The sequence below is a fragment of the Equus przewalskii genome, chromosome 16 (assembly GCF_037783145.1).
Source record: "Equus przewalskii isolate Varuska chromosome 16, EquPr2, whole genome shotgun sequence".
Classification (NCBI taxonomy): Eukaryota; Metazoa; Chordata; class Mammalia; order Perissodactyla; family Equidae; genus Equus; species Equus przewalskii.
This window is the reverse complement of record NC_091846.1, coordinates 68,300,657-68,316,722: the sequence shown is the minus strand read 5'-3', so window position 1 is coordinate 68,316,722 and position 16,066 is coordinate 68,300,657. Positions and strand designations below refer to the sequence as shown.

The following is a 16,066-nucleotide window of genomic DNA, read 5'->3' as shown; positions in this document are numbered from 1 at the left end:
CTCTGAGCACCTCCCTACCACCTTGGGATCATCTAAAGGGTTACTGACTGATGGTGAAGAGGGCCTCCAGGTCTGGGCACTTTGAATTCTTTTTGAACAAGTGGCCCCACATTTTCGTTTTCCGCTGGGTTCTGCAAATTATGTAGCCAGTCCTGAATAGATTATGTAGATTATGGCAAATTAAGAAGCCAGTCTTCAACAGAATCATTGCCCTTTTAGACTTTGGAGGCTTTTTCCAAGGAGAAAAGAAATTCTGCCTCAAGGTTTTCTCCAGGGTACAATGTAGAGGATGCCACGCCAGGCCTCTTTGTGCTAACCACAGATTCCCTTTGGCCCTGCTCCTTCGCCATTTATCCTGGCCAACACTCTTCTAGCCAAGCCTGGAAAAAGGCCTTTAAAGATCAACATTTTTCTGCTATGAGAAGTGGTATATTTTTAAGAGGCATAACCCTTTTCTGTGCTCAATTTTTTCCCCTGATTCTCACTTTTTTCACTGTTGAAGATATCCCCACATCTGTTTAAACTTTATATTTTTATTCTTATTACTATATTTTCTAGAAAAATTGTGTAAGTTTGGCTAAATAAAGCCAAAGGAAACTGGCTTTTGAGTTCTATTTCAACCAGTCAATTCAGGCAGACATTTTAAAATCACGCAGAATTCCTGCCTAATATCTGCTGTATTGGCTCTTTGAAAAGCCTTACCTACAATGGAAATAACTGAGGAGAACACTCCAGTTACTTTCTCAGCTATGGCCTTGATATGCAAGTCTATTTTAGCCTGTTTGGAGAGATACTAAAGTTACTTAGGAACACATTTCTATTTGTGTTTATATATTTCACCTGTGACGTGAACTTTAACTTACTTCTCTTGCAGAAATATTGTGGGGATTCATCTGATAAGGTCAGAGTCATTTCAACAACAGCACTTTTAAGCCAAACTATTATGATTTTGCATTCACTATTATCATATAATTATTATATATTATATATTGTTATATATGATTATTTGATATCTAGTATAGCAATAATAACAGGTTGTTAATATTCAATGATATTAAAGACAATTTTCACTCAACTTCAGTTACCAATTTTCTTTTATTAAATGATGACATGACAAGCTTAGGCTTTGTAATACAAACTGCTGCAAAGTGTCTTAACGGTATCCTGGACCACACGTTACAGACCCAAACATGAAATGAACAAACACCATTTGCTCTTTTGGTGTCACTCAATCTTTGTAGAGTATGAACAATCTTCACAAATAAGACCAAACCTGCTAGTGATAAGCAGTTAAAAGAGAGTGAAAATCTGAGGCTAATTCAGAGAGAAAAAGAGTGAAGTTGGTGATGGAAACATCTCCTTAGGCTTGGGGTAGGTAGTTTCATCTTGCAATCTGGACCCTCTCTGTGTACCAAAAACAGCTCTGACAGCAATTTCTTGAAACACTATAATTATTTAATAGCTGATAATTATTGGCCATTCATTATGGGACAGACCCTGTGTTGACGTTTCACAAATATTGTCACGTAAATCTATCGGTCCTCTATGCTGCAGCTGTTCCAGACACTGGTCACAAGGCAGCATCCAGCCAAACCGTCGAGCTCCAACTCCTCGTTCTCTGCAAAGCTGTCTGTGGCTCATCTATGTAAGGGTGGTTGTTCCTCCCCTGTAGTCCCACCTTCTTTTTCCTTTGGATAACAGTTATGCACACAGAGCTGTCTTCTGCACTAGACTGTGAGTAGCTTTTCAGAAGCGTGGAATGTTATTTTTTAATGAATAAATTAATAGACATGGTCACAGTTATGTCTTGGTTGGATTGTTGTCACCTGTCTGGTTTACCTGCCTCTATACTCCTTCCTCAACCTCAGTCTATTCAACGTAGCTGTACCTAACAACCCCAGACCTTGAGTGGTTTAACACAATCACAGTTTCTTTCTTGATCACACAAAGCCCAATATGGATGTTCCTGGTGAGGAAGCAATCCCGAGGAGCTCTCCTCTAAGCAATGACTTAGGGATCCAGGGTCCTCCCATATTGAATGCCTCCATCATCAACAGGTGGTTTCCATGGTGGCTGTAGGAGAGGGAAGAGAGAGTGTAAAGAATCACACAGGGAGTTTTATGGCTAGGCTTGGAAATGGTGTACATCACTTTGACCCACTTCCATTTACTAGAACTCAGTCTCATAGTCCCAGAAGGCTGGGAAATGCATTCTTGTGTACCTGGGAAGAGGCAACTAGACTGGTTTACATCTAGTGACATCACTGGAAACACCCCAGTGGCTTCCCAGCTAACTCAGAGTTGAAGCCCAAAGTCCTTGCAGTGGCCTACAACGTACCACCTAATCTGCTCACCCTCTAGGCCTTACAGCTCTCACTTCACATCCTCTGTTCACACGTTTCCTCACTGCACTCCAGCCACACTGGCTTTGGCTCCTGTCTAAGCTGTTGCACTTCGATTCCCTTTGCTTGGGATGTTCTTCCCCTAAACAACGTATGGCTAGCTCACTTTCACTGTCTTCAGGTCTTTATAAACAGTTCCTTTCTCACTGAGACCTTCCCTGGCCACACTGCTTACATTTCAATCCACCTCACCCCCAGTATGTCACAGTCCCTCCCCTGTTTTATTTATTATCTTGGCACTTACCTCTATCAAAATGCTCCATCTTTTGCTTGTTTGACTTCTGTGTTGACTGTCTCCTGCACTAGAATGTAAGCTCCACGAGGGCAGACATTTTGATCTTTTTAACATCATGCTATGTCTTCAGTACTTACAATTGTACCTAGCACATAGTGGATGCTCAATAAATATTTGTTGACTGAACAAATTTATACCAATTAGCAAAAGATAAGGATAAATTTAATGTTCTGCAGAGATACGTATTTCCTAATGCTATCTCTATCATTTTAAGAACATTACACACACGAAAGTCAATGGAATGAGTACCAATTTGTATTTTGATGTTAGAAAATGACAGATCATTCTAAATTATGTAAGCAAGATTTCAATCACTGAGAAGAGTAAAAAGCCAAAATAGCATAAAAGGAAACATTGGGACCAATAAATCCCACACAGTTGCCCCTTTCTGTAACCCTAGATCACTTACTTAAAAAAAACAATATTTATAAGTTAATAGAATCATTTTACTAAAAATTCCTTACATTTTGTTTGTATATTACAGCTTACCTATTCCTTCACCTTAACAGTAAATTTTCATTTATTTAGAATGTGGTGTTGATGCAGCTCGATTTTTTTCTCTGCTCGTTAGACGGCAGAAGTATTGAGATTGGGGTGTCAAGCCAAGTGAGGAAAAGAAGCTGGCTAACACTTCCATCTGCCTCCAGTTTTGCAGAGAGAATAGGTTAGGATAGGAAGTTCGGTTATGACTTTGATAGCTCAGTAACTGGTTTTTGCTTTTGTGAGGAAGATTGGCCCTGAGCTAACAACCGTTGCCAATCTTCCTCTTTTTGCTTGAGGAAGATTGTGGCTGAGCTAACATCCATGCCAGTCTCCCTCTGTTTTTGTATGTGGGACACTGCTTCAGTATGGCTTGATGAGCAGTGTGTAGGTCTGCGCCTGGGATCTGAACCCACAAACCCTGGGCTGCTGAAGCAGAGCCACGACCTTAACCACTATGCCACCGGGCTGGCCCCTCAGTAAGTGTTTTGCTTCCTCCATACCCTCATGATGCAGCACAATGATGGGAGAATTTGTGGGTTTAGAATTTAATGAAGAAAGAAACCACAGTAGATGCCAGAGCTGTCATTGGGTTTACTGTTGGGTAAACTATCATGCTGAATGACACTGTTTCATAATAAATATGGTTTAAAACCTTAACAAATACAAGTCATAAGATAAAAATATTTGGTCACATTTTCTTTCAGAGTAACACCCACTGTGCTTACCATAGTAATGGAGGTCACTCTGTGCAATTGGTTCTATGTAAATATTTGGTTGCAAATGGACACCGGACAGTTTGACAAATATGACTAGTAATCAGACTGGTCTGCATAAGGTTTTTTCCCTGTCTATTATGTAAAATATTTGCATTTTTCCAGTTAATATATGGGAATTCCTTTTCACTCTTTCTCTCTTCCATCTTCCTTAGTGTTTTCCCATGTTTTATCCTTTGCATTATTGGACAGAATTGACTCAAACTCACAACTCTAACTGTCTTCAAAGAGCCAGGAGGCCCCATGTTTCACTGAATGTCAGTTTGTAAGAAGCTGTGAATGAAGGGGCAACCTGCAGCTTTGATATTTGCTGGTGTTTTCAATCTATAAACTGCCCTCAAACTGGAATGATGAACGCATGGTAGGGAATACATTCAGGTCCCCTGGCACTGTGAGGTTTCCTCACCAGCCAGATCAGCCCCAGAAGTTCAGAAATGAGACAAGTCAATTCTAGTGGACATTTCTAGACAAGTCTACTCTAGTGGAATTCTTCTTTACTATCCATCACGTCCAGTAACACAGGTTACAGTAAATTTGGAAGAGCTAATAATCAACTGTGACTCTCCTTTTCTTCTGAGTTCATTTGTCTGCCCAAAGCTGGAGTTATTTTATTTCTGGAGAGCAGAGGAAGCTCTAATGGCTTAAGAATGAGGTCTCTATCTCTGGAAGCATCGGGATTACACGTGAGAATGCCTGTTTCTCCACAGCCTTTCCAACAGTGTTATGCTTTATAATCATTCCCAATCTGACTGAGGAGAAACTGTATATCAGTGTAGTTGTAATTTGCATTTCTTTTATTATAAATAAGGTCAATTATCTTTTTGTATGTTTACCTGTCATTTGATATCTTTTCTGTGAATTGTTTGGTCATGAGTTTTGTCCATTTTCCTACTGAATGTTTGGTCTTTCCTCTTAAATTTTAAAAGTCAGCTGGAGAACGTGTAAGGGCCTGCAGTTTGCCATCCTGCTGGAAATGGAAGTCAAAATGCTTGCTACTCACAAAACGTTGTCTGTGGGTCAGCAACATCTGCATGAGCAAGGAGTTTGACATCACTGGGGAGCTGTAGAACTGTAGAATTTTGGGCAGCACACCTGAACTTCTGTATCAGAAGCTGCAGTTTAACAAGATCTCCAGGTGATTTATATGCATAATAAAGTTTGAGAAGCCCTAGTCTCAATAAGTCTTAAAGACCTCGTATTTCATCTCCTCCAGGAGTCTCTCCTGAATAAAACAGAAGTGAGAGAGGGGCCTGTATTCCTCCCGTACCGTTAACACTAAGTGGGATCTGTAAACTCGTGTGTTAGATTAATACCTTTCCCCAGATGCTCTTCCTGAAAGGGTTGTGTTTATTTATGTTACTTAGTAGAATTTTAAAAAGCTTGTTTTCCAAAATTAGTCAACCAATGTTTTGAACAGGCATCATAAGAAATATTTAGAAAATGAAGAACAGTATGATGGTTTCTCAAAAAATTAAACATAAAATTACCACATGATCCAGCAACTCAACAACAAACAAACAAACAATCCAGTTGAAAAGTGGGTAGAGGATCTGAACAGACATTTTCCCAAAGAAGATATACAGATGGTGAACAGGCTCATGAAAAGATGTTCAACATCACTAATTATTAGGGAAATGCAAATCAAAAGCATAATGAGATATCACCTCTTGCCCAAGAGAATGGCTATTATTAAAAAGACAAGAAATAACAAGTGTTGGAGAGGATGTGGAGAAAAGGGAACCTTTGTACACTGCTGGTGTAAATTGGTATAGCCACTATGGAAAACAGTATGCAAATTCCTCAAAAAATTACAAATAGAACCACCACGTGGTCCAGCTATTCCACTTCTGGGTATTTATCCAAAGAACACGAAAACACTAATTTGAAAAGATATATGCTCTCCTATGTTCATTGTAGTATTATTCATAATAGCCAAGACTTGGAAACAACCTAAGTGCCAATCGGTGGATGAATAGATAAAGGAGATGTGGTATATATATACAATGGAGTACCACTCAACCATAAAAAAGATGAAATCTTGCCATTTGCAACAACATGGATGGAACTTGATGGTATTATGCTAAGTGAAATAAGTCAGACAGAGAAAGACAAATGCCATACGATTCCACTCATATGTGAAAGAGAAACAGACAAAGACAAACATAGATACAAAGGACAGACTGGGGGTTACTGGAGGGGAAGGGGGGGTATGGGTGGGTAAAAGGGGTAAAGGGGCACATTTGTATAGTGGCAATGGCCACAGGAATGTCATTGTACACTGACAGTCCTCTTGGTGGGGAACACAATGTAGTCTATATAGAAGGCAAACTATAATTATGTACATCTGAAATTTATATAATGTTAGAAACCAATGTTACTTCAAAAAAAAAAAAAAAAGAAAGCCCCCTCCAGACACTTCCCTGGATACTACAATCCGAGAACTGACTACTTTCTACAGGTTACTTTTTATTTATGCTAAAAACAGATATGCTCTCTTAAGATATACCTGGAAAAGATTTTAAACTAATTATGTGTCATTAAGACACATACAAATCCTAAAGCAAACCTAACAAGGAAATGCAGTAAGAGGTTATCATTAAAACATGGATAATACTTGAATTAAATATTTGGGCATAGTACAGTCATTTATATGCAAATTTCCAAAACTGGCTGCAATTATATTTCATCTCCACTACCTACTAGTATCATCCTTAAGAGAAAGGAAAACTTTTTTCCTACAGGTATGGAAAAACAAAGACGAGGCTACTCTCTCAAACTAAAGTAGGTGGATGTATCTTCCACACCTTAAACACTATCCATCCCCATTCCATGCAGTGCCTGATGCTCCTCCTTCTATAAAGATGTGGCACCTCTCTCCGTGAACGAGTTGATGCAGTAATAACTCACACACTTCTAGGCCCACTCTGGTGAGGATTTAAAAAAAAAAAAAAAGCCTTTGGTAAGTGTATTAGTCTCCGAGGATTGCTGTAACAAAGTACCACAAACTGGGTGGCTTACAGCAACAGAATTTATTCTCACAGTTCTGAAGTCCAAAATTAAGGTGTCAGCAGGGTCATTCTCTTTCCGAAGGCTGGAGGGAAGAACCTTCCTGTGTCTCGTCCAGCTTCTAGTGGTTGCCAGCAATCCTTGGCGTTCCTTGGCTTGTAGATGCATCATTTCAGTCTCTCCCTTTGGCGTCACAGGGCCTTCTCCCTGTGTCTCTTCTCTTCTCATAAAGACACCAGCCGTATTGGTCCAGTATTATCTAATTCTAACTTGATGACATTGGCGAAGACCCTATTTGCAAATAAAGTCACACTCACAGGTATAAGGGTTAGGATTTCAGTGTCTTTTTGGGGGGACACAGTTTAACCCATAACTGTTAAGGACCACATTTCTGCTCAAACTTGAACATGAGAAATGTCCCGTTTGTTAACAATACACTTTAGCAGGAAGAAGAGGCTCAGCTCTGGTTTGCTGGGAAAACTCAGTCTTCCTGGGCTTAGTTCACATTTCTCTGCCTCCTCTGACAGTCAGAACTTGCACTTGGTTAGACTTTGTCAGTGACTACTGTCAGCACCTTACACATCATGCCTGCTTCCTAAATGAAAATCTGCCAATTCTAGCACATAATGAATCAGCCAGCAAGCACAGAATTTCAGACTGGTAGAGACATGGACGAAATTAGGAGAATGCTGGAGGAACTCTTCCCTTCCCAGATGCACGTGCTCTTTTCTTTGTTCATATATTTCTTAAAACAAAAAAGGAAAGAAAGAAAAAAGAAAAGAAAACCTCACAACCTCGTGTGCCTTTGCTGTGGTTGTCAATATAAGGATGTAAAATGTTTGCCTTTTACAGAAGTGGCTGGGTTTAGGCAAAACGCGGAGCAAAGGCGTGTGCTGGACTCTGGGACAAGCTGGAAGGGATCTCCGATCCAGGATTCTCAAACAGGCCTCTAAGAGCTGCGGTGGGAACCGCTCACAGGTGTAAAGGCGGGGTGTGCATGGTTAGACAAAACAGCGCAAGGTCCCCAGGCAGGGCAGGGCGAGCCCGCCTGCACCGCCCCCTGTCACCCCCAGGCCTACTACTCTCGGCACAGCAGAGGCCTGGTAAATGTCTCCGCCGTTCCCTCACTTCGCAGATGAGGAAGTGGGTTAGGGTGTAATTGTTTTTATTATCACACATTGCTTGTTTTGTTTACCTTTCAGCCCGCCAGGCTCGCTCAGGGCTACATCCTGTGCCCCAACCCACTAGGAAAACAATCCAATCCGGCAAGCATTTATTGAGCGCTGACTGCATGCCTAACTTCCAGTCTTATTATGTGCCAGACCTACCCATTAAGTCCGGAACTGTGGTGTTTTGCTTTCTGCACCAGATTCGCAGTTTTCCCTACTACCTTAAGATACCGTTTTAGAACAGTGTTTGGCTTTCTTGTACGGTGGGACGCAACGGGCGGCCACCTTCACCCCGGGGACGGCGGTTACGACGCCTCAGGACACTCGGGCCGGATTCCTCTGAAGGCCGCATTCACGCCCCCACCCCGCGCGCTGCCGAGGCCGACCGGGCAGGTAAGGAGATGTCCATCAGCAGGCGATGGGCGTGGCCTTCGCAGAACGGCCAATCGGCGGGGCCGCTCTTAAGAGAGGCTCCCCGCCCCGGGAACCCACCCAAACCCAAACCACTGAGCATGCGCTATGAGCCTAGCGCAAATCCGCTGTCCCGGCGCGCCCTCGCCGCGGCGGGGTCAGGGTTAGGCTGCTGAGGGTCACCTCAAAAAGAGGGGAAAAAGAGGAAGGGCGGTGGGGGCCCTCTGGGAATGGGAAAGCGGGAAAGGCTGTGTGAGGAAGAAGTTCCTCAGAGTGATGGCTGTCGCCAGCAGCCGCCAGCTCCTGGGTCACGTTGGGCTCGCAGGCCGGCGCTCCTGGGTTTCCCGGGCTCCGCGCCTTGCGGTCGGTCCCCGCCGCGGAGGGAGGGGCGGCAGACGAGCACGTCGTATCCCTTCAGCCTCTGGCAGGTCCTTGTCTTCAGTTTATAGAGGAGATTGGCGAGGCTCAGAAGTTTAGATCCCGTCCAAGGCCAGGCAGCGGCTCGTCCTCGCGGCCGGGGTCCCGGTGACTCGCCAGCGCCTGTCCCGGCCTGCGGTGCTCCCTTGGGCTCGCAGAGGCTCCCACCGTTCGCGCGCCGCCTCTGGGGCGGAGAGGGGCAGGGAGGCCGAGAAGCGCCACCACGACGCGGGCGGCGCTCGGCCCCGCTCCGCCCGGCCCTGTGCTCTCGGTGCCGCAGAAAGGCCACCCTCCCGAAACCTCCGACCCCTCAGAGGCCCCGAGCGCACGGGGGCACGTGGTGCCACCAAGTCCGGACCTTGCGGGTGCTCGCGGGGTCCCCAGGGCACTGGAGGCTCCACGGGCAGGGAACCCAGGGTCTCAGTGTTCAGGCGGCGTGTCCGGGGCCCCGGCCTCGCTCCAGCCGCGGGTTGTGAGCCCTCCCGGCGGCCTGCGCGGCCCTAGCCTGGGGTCTCCGGACGTGCGGCCCGGGGAGAAGTCGGACCGGAGCGGAGACGCCCCCTGGGGTCCCCATCTGTCCCGCTGGGGGCCCCGCGCGGCGCGCTGCCCGCATCCGGCCGCCTGCTGCCGCGCCTCCCGGGGCGACCTGCCCTGCCGGCGGTCCCGCCGCGCCCGCCCCTCCTCCGCCCGTCCCACCCCGCCCCGCCCCGCGCCGCGCCGCGCCGGACACCCCGCCCCGAGGAGGCGGCCCGGCGAGCGGCCGCCTAGGGAGGCTGGTGGCATGGGGGAGCCGCCGCCGCCACACGCACGGTCGCCCCTTGCGAGCCCGAGCACTGTTGCGAGCGCTGGGGGCCGCGGACACCGCCTCGGGGCGTGACACGGCACGGAGGGCGCGGCCCGGGCTGCGCAGCCGGGACGCGCGGCGAGCGGCGGGGGGAGCGGGCGCGGGGAGCGGGCGGGCGGCGGCGGCGGCGGCGGCGCCGGGTGCCGCGGGCGGGCCGGACCGGGCCGGGCGCCGGAGGCGCACCTGGTGGCGGCGGCGGGGCCGGGCCGGACCGCGGGAGCAGGCGCGGCGGCTGCGAGGATGTCGCAGCCTCCGTTGCTCCCCGCCTCGGCGGAGACTCGGAAGTTCACCCGGGCGCTGAGTAAGCCGGGCACGGCGGCCGAGCTGCGGCAGAGCGTGTCGGAGGTGGTGCGCGGCTCGGTGCTCCTGGTGAGTGCGGGACGGCGGGCGGGCGGCCACCTCCTCCGCGCTCCTCCAAGTCGGCGGGCCCCGAGGCGGAGCCGCCGACCCTACTGGATTAAGAGATGGTGGGGAAGCGCGGGGAGTGTTGGACGGGGAGAAGGGAGGGTCCCGGAGGGGCAGCAACTTTCAGACCCCCACCAGGCGTCTGGGGGTCCTCACCTCACTGCTGCCTCTTCCCTCTCAGGAAATTTCCTGGGAGATTGCCATCTCCCTCAGTTACCCCACCGCCCCGCCCCCCAGTTTACCTTACGCCTGCCAACTGGGAAATTACTTTCCCCCATTCCTCCCATAGCTCCCTTCTCCTCCTGTATTCTGGAGGGGCTTGGCACCTGTAGCCTGGAGTGGCGCAGGGGAGTGGAGGTGGGGGTTCTCCCTTCCAGTCCGCAACCCAGGGTGGGAGATGGTCCTGCAGACCCTTTGGGTGGGTGAGCTCCAGAAGGGAAGGGGTTCCGCATCCTCTTCTCTGCGCCCCCGAGCTGACATCCTGAGGTTTGGCCTCCTCTTATGAAGGGGTAGGGGGCGTGATAGGAGCCCTTGGTAATTTCAGCATTGGTGCAAATTATTACGAAGTTTGGGGATTTGAAATAAGCAAAGCCAGCAGCCCTGAGATTAACCTAGTCGATTGAGAACGTCTTTAGAGAATAGGCCTGGGTGTGAGGAAGATGAAGTTTTAAATCGACTTTTCCATAGCCAGGGCTGGTCCTGCTATATTTGGAAAAGCAGTACACCCGGATCGCTGGATGGTGCGGGAGAGGAGAGAGTTGGAGCAGTTGCGTGCTCTCCAGGGAAGCTGGAAACTTTTAGCAGCTCCTTGTATTGTCGCTGGCATTTGTTTTCTTGAAAGGGGCTTGTTTGTGGGGACTTGTGTTTGTTGGAACCAGTGCAAGAAGATGGGCCTTGGAAATGATTCTCTGGGCTTTGTGGTGCTTTGTGTGGGGTATTGTTGGGGTGGAGATCCAAGTCCTTTCACACAGGGGCTGGGGCATCTTTTTGGTAGCAGATAGATCCCCTTCCCGGGCAGACACAGCATGACAGGAGTGATGTTTGTCGAGATAAGCTTTTCTGATCTCCACATGCAGCTTGCTCGGTTTGATTTTTCTCTGAATCGCCAGCTCTGCCAACTCACCCCAGATTCCTCAAGCTCCAATGTGTTCAGTAATATACAGGGATTTTATTTTTCTGTTATACTGAATTGATCAGTTGATGGTAAGGAGTAGAGCAGGAGAAGGGAATAGACCAGAACCTGCCATTTCTTCCATAACTTGAACTCACTTCTGTTGCTTTGGCCTAAAGAGGATTTCCTGCATTTTCCTGACTTTTGTCAGTGTGTATGTTAAAGATAAATCCACAGCATCTGTGGGATCTTTTGTGTTCTTGCACGAAACTTAGTTCTTTTAACTGGGAGCTACTCTTCATCAGGTATTTGAAGCAAAAGAAGAGTAGGTAAGACATGACTGTGCCATGGTTTCCAAAGCGCTGGCAGACCCGGCCTGAGGAGGTACTAGCTTAATAAGCCATTAGGTTTAGCGCGGAAGTGCCGACACAGGCACAACACTGCTAATTACTGATGTGCAACAGTCCTTGAATATCTCCTTTCCTGTTGGAGGATGGTCTACTGATAGTGACCTAGTAGTGTCCATTCTCGTGTGTGACATACCTCATGATGCTTTCATAATACATCTCTTTTCTCTGGACACCCTTAAGCATGAACAGCCAGATGACTGCCTGGTGTGTCAACTCTTAGTGTGGTCTATCTGTGGTCACTTGTCTGATGAAACAAATACAAAATGCAGGAAAGCAGGTGGGCCTACTCTCGTGTTTGGGTGGCTCCCCGGTTGCACTGCAGAAGGAGGAATTTGGAATAGCTTACAGATACTAAAATTACTGGTAAACCTCACTCCCTTCACCTCCTGCCAGGTACTCTGCCGTTGCCTGCTTCCTCTTGCTGCTCCCCTGTGTCTGCCAGGAAGCCACAGCAGGTGCACTTGCCACATAGGTTCTGGCTTGGTTTCCTTCTAGGAGGATATAAGAAGGTACCACTTATCCTTGCAGGAGGCAGAGCAGCACCCAAGCCAGGGTTTGGAACCCTGTGGTCCATCAATCCATGCGTGGATGGAAGTATTACTCTGCTCTGTCTTAGATAACTTGGGTCAGTGCTAATACAGTGCCTACAGCATAGTAAACGTTCAATAAATATTCTTAACCAGCTGACTAATAAGCACTTCTGTAGATGGACTAAAAGAAAACATGAACAGGGTATGGATTTAACTAGCTTTCCCCATGTTTCTAGTATTAATGAGTGGCTGGTAGTGAGTTCAGAAACAACAAAATTAAATAGTTCATTGGTTAGTAAAGGCTGCCATTTGACAGACAAACTTTAAAATGTAAAAGTGAGATGTGCTCATAAAGTTTTCTTGTTTGATAGCTTCATTTTTCATAGGCTGAGGTGTGTGGGCTTTTAAAAATGATTTTGTATTAATTTATTTGAAAAGCTTGAAAATAAACATACAAAAAAGTGGAGAGGATAGTATAATGAACCCTCATATTCCATCACCCAGATTCAATAATTATCAGGATTTTGTCAAACTTGGTTCAACTATCCCTTTTTCCCATTTTTTTTGTGATTGTGAGTTCCAGGCCTCCCGTCATTTCACCCCTGCATACCTAGTATGTATTGTTAAAAATTGGTATATATTCTTGCATAACTATAATGCCATTATGATAAAATTAACAATAACCTGTTGATATACTATTGAGATTTCTCAGATTGCTTAAAAAACATCTTCGATTGGTAATTTGTTCTAGTCAGGATCCAAACAAGGTTTGTGGGCCTTTTCAAATGCAGTTTGGTCTTTCATGAACCTTAGAATTATTGATGATGGAGAGAACCCTCCCTGGGGTCAGGAGTCTTGGTTTTTTCTTTTCTTTTTTTAAAGATTGGCACCTGGGCTAACATCTGTTGCCAATCATTTGTTTTTTTTTTCCTTCTTCCCAAAGTCCCCCTGGTACATAGTTGTATATTCTAGTTGTGAGTGCCTCTGGTTGTGCTATATGGGACGCTGCCTCAACATGACCTGATGAGCGGTGCCATGTCCGTGCCCAGGATCCAAACCAGTGAAACCCTGGGCTGCCGAAGTGGAGCATGCGAACTTAACCACTCGGCCACAGGGCCAGCCCCATGGAGTCCTGGGTTTTAATCCTAAAGGTTTAGTAGTGCAGAGCCTGGGCGCTGGAGTCAGAGCATGTGGGTTGTAATCCCAGCTCTACTCCTTACCAGCTGTGAAGTCTTCGGCATATGACTTAGCCTTGCTGTGCCTTGGTTTCCTCATCTGTAGAGTGGAGACAATAGTCATACTCACCTTACAGGGTTGTTGGAAGGATTAAATGAACAATAGAGGTAAAGCTTTTAGATGGTGCCTGGCATGTATTCTACCAGATACTGGAGGCACCGTAGGCTGTCGCTTAACTTCTCTGAACCTCGGGGCTCCTGTTCTACTAAGTGAGGCGCTGTACTAGATTGTTTCTAGAGTCCCTTTTCCCACTCACAGGCTTCAATTCTAAGCTGCTTTGATAAGAGTAGCAGAGGTACTAGTAATGTTCCTAACTGTAGGAAAGGTAATTTATGATTTTGGGCAATGGAAGAAGAATGCTCACAATTCCAGAATTAGCTTTCTGTGATTTAGAATAGTCAGGAGGGCAGCATGTTCAAAATATATACAAGCTCAGAAGAAAAACTAGAAATTATTCCCTGAGCAGGGTTGAGTTGTGATTGCTTTTGGAGCTCCCAAAGGCATTTTACCTTGGGTCTTTTAGCTGTTTTAAAGATAGCATCATAATGGCCTAGATCTAACAAAGCATGCCACCCAAGGCCTAAAAATACCCTTTTTCTGAAAGATTTATGTAAATATTGTGACATGGCCCTTTGCAGGGTTTGCCGTATATATGCACTTGGATATTGATGCCCAGTCATCTGGCTGCCGGCTTCCTTACTATCTTATCTCAGTGTGTTCATCTTCAAACTCTCCTTTTATGTCAAGCCCCTGCCAGGGATACCATTCCACACCCCTTGGAGGTCCAGAAGTATGAAATGAAATGAAACCAAGTCAGGTCATTAGTAAATTTTCCTTTGTGTTGCTGGAGAAGGACGGACAGAGGTGTGGAATGATAATCTCCAGGAGTACATGCTTGGGGCCTTCCTCACCCTCCCAGAGCAGTCAGCTCAAGATTCCAGTATTATCTGAGGTAATGTGAGACTTGAGTGGTGGTGTTCTTTAAAATCCTCAGGTAATGTAAAAGCTCATTTTGGCTGTAATTTTAAATCAGATATGTTAGTAAATTGGCAACTGAACTGGTCTGAGCTTCACCTCATTGTCTTTCTCCACCCTCTGGTGGAGTCCTAACAAACAGAAACGTCCCAGAATACAGGAAGCAGGGTGGAGGCCCATCTCCAACTAGATAATCAACAACAGGTTCTATTTCTTTGGTTTCTAGTTTGTTTGAGTATTAGGATACGGGAGGGCATTAGTAATGCCTTGAGTCTGAAAAGGGAGGGGAGGAATTGTGAAATCTTCATCCAGATTTATTGAGGGCCTGCTCTATGTGAGGACTCTGCTGGGTGCTGAGGATATGATACTGCGTTAGAGCAGGGTTTGTGATCTAAACAGGTGAACAAGTCAGTCATCTACAAAAAGATAGATAATAGTACAAAGGAGAACATTTAAAGGGTTAAATGCCTGGTTCAGAGGATAGAGGAGGCTGAACTAAGAGAGAACTGGCATACTTGGAAAAGGGTTTATGAAGAATTGAACTGGACCTGGAAGATGCAGAGATAAGGGAGACTTTTTTCTAAAAAGAATAAGAGATTGAGCAAATATTTAGAATGGCTCAATAGGCCCAGAAGGATCAGAGCAGCTTGGACAAAGAGGGCTAAGTTTTAGGAGGAAGGGAGAGAAATACAGTTGCTAATTTGGGGAACAATTTTAATCATTCGCTGAGAACACCTCATAAAATAGATTTTATTCTTATCTTTTTGAAACCCATTTTAGGAAAGAAGTTCAAACCAGCCCATGAACGTATGGTTCTTAGACTTTCCCTTAAGTGTAATCTTGGGGGTAAATAATGTGACAGTTTTGTAACATGCAGGCACGAGGACACGAAGAGAAGTCTGTGGTGTGGAAGAGAAAACCCAGAAATAGGGCTGTGTGTGTGTAAACATTTAGGGTGTCGTGCCAGTAGTGGTCTAATATGGCGGGTGCGCCATTGAGTAAATGATGTTGTAGAGAAACGTTGTTGGAGCCGCAGCCCTCATCACATGTTGAAATAAGTTGTAACTAAATGTAAGAGTTAACGTGTCAAGTAAATTAAAGAAACAGCATACAACATGGATGAATACTGGTGTAAGGGTGGAGAGGATTTTTTAAAGCAGGAAAGTAAAGGAAAAAACCAGTTTGGCCTGGGCTTGGGAGGTGAGCAAGTTTCTTCACCTGAGCCTTGGTTTGCTTCTGAGAATTGGGGTTCTTAGTTATTCTCTTAGAGAGTTTTTAAAATAAAGATTAACTAAGATAATGTATGTAAAGTTCTTAATAATAAGTGCTTAACAAATGTAAGCTTGTATTATGTTAATGAAAGAAAAGATGACTGACTATATGTGGAGCCAGCATTTATTAAGTACTAACTGTGTCCTAGGGTATGTGTTAGGGCTTTACAGTTGGAAGGTTAAGTCACTTCAAGGTCACAAGGCTGTAAGTGGAGGATCTGGGCCTTGAACCTGGTACTGTAGCCTCAGACCACATGTTCCTAATCACTCTGCCTCCTGCCTCCTCATGCAAACACTCAAACCTCTGTTCTGTATGTCACAAATACCAT

General features: G+C 45.9%; 1 protein-coding gene and 1 long non-coding RNA gene across 7 annotated transcripts in view; one reads left to right on the top strand and one right to left on the bottom strand.

The window, feature by feature from the left end:
- Window positions 1-1,076: 1,076 nt before the first annotated feature.
- LOC139076519 (uncharacterized) lies at window positions 1,077-8,489 on the bottom strand. The gene is made up of 3 exons (XR_011528224.1): window positions 6,757-8,489; window positions 2,646-2,781; window positions 1,077-2,073 (listed from the first exon to the last, which is right to left on the bottom strand). It is a non-coding gene; the product is annotated as an uncharacterized lncRNA (long non-coding RNA).
- A 1,430-nt stretch (window positions 8,490-9,919) lies between these two features.
- Window positions 9,920-16,066, top strand: part of DOCK9 (dedicator of cytokinesis 9) — a 269,565-nt gene continuing 263,418 nt past the window's right edge. For 3 of the 6 annotated variants that reach the window (XM_070579148.1, XM_070579130.1, XM_070579124.1), the window contains exon 1: window positions 9,926-10,168. In XM_070579148.1, the coding sequence (XP_070435249.1) occupies window positions 10,040-10,168 (129 nt within the window). In that variant the 5' untranslated portion in view covers window positions 9,926-10,039. Of the gene's footprint in view, window positions 10,169-16,066 lie in introns of all 6 variants that reach the window. The other 3 variants (XM_070579154.1, XM_070579142.1, XM_070579155.1) reach the window with 2 other exon arrangements.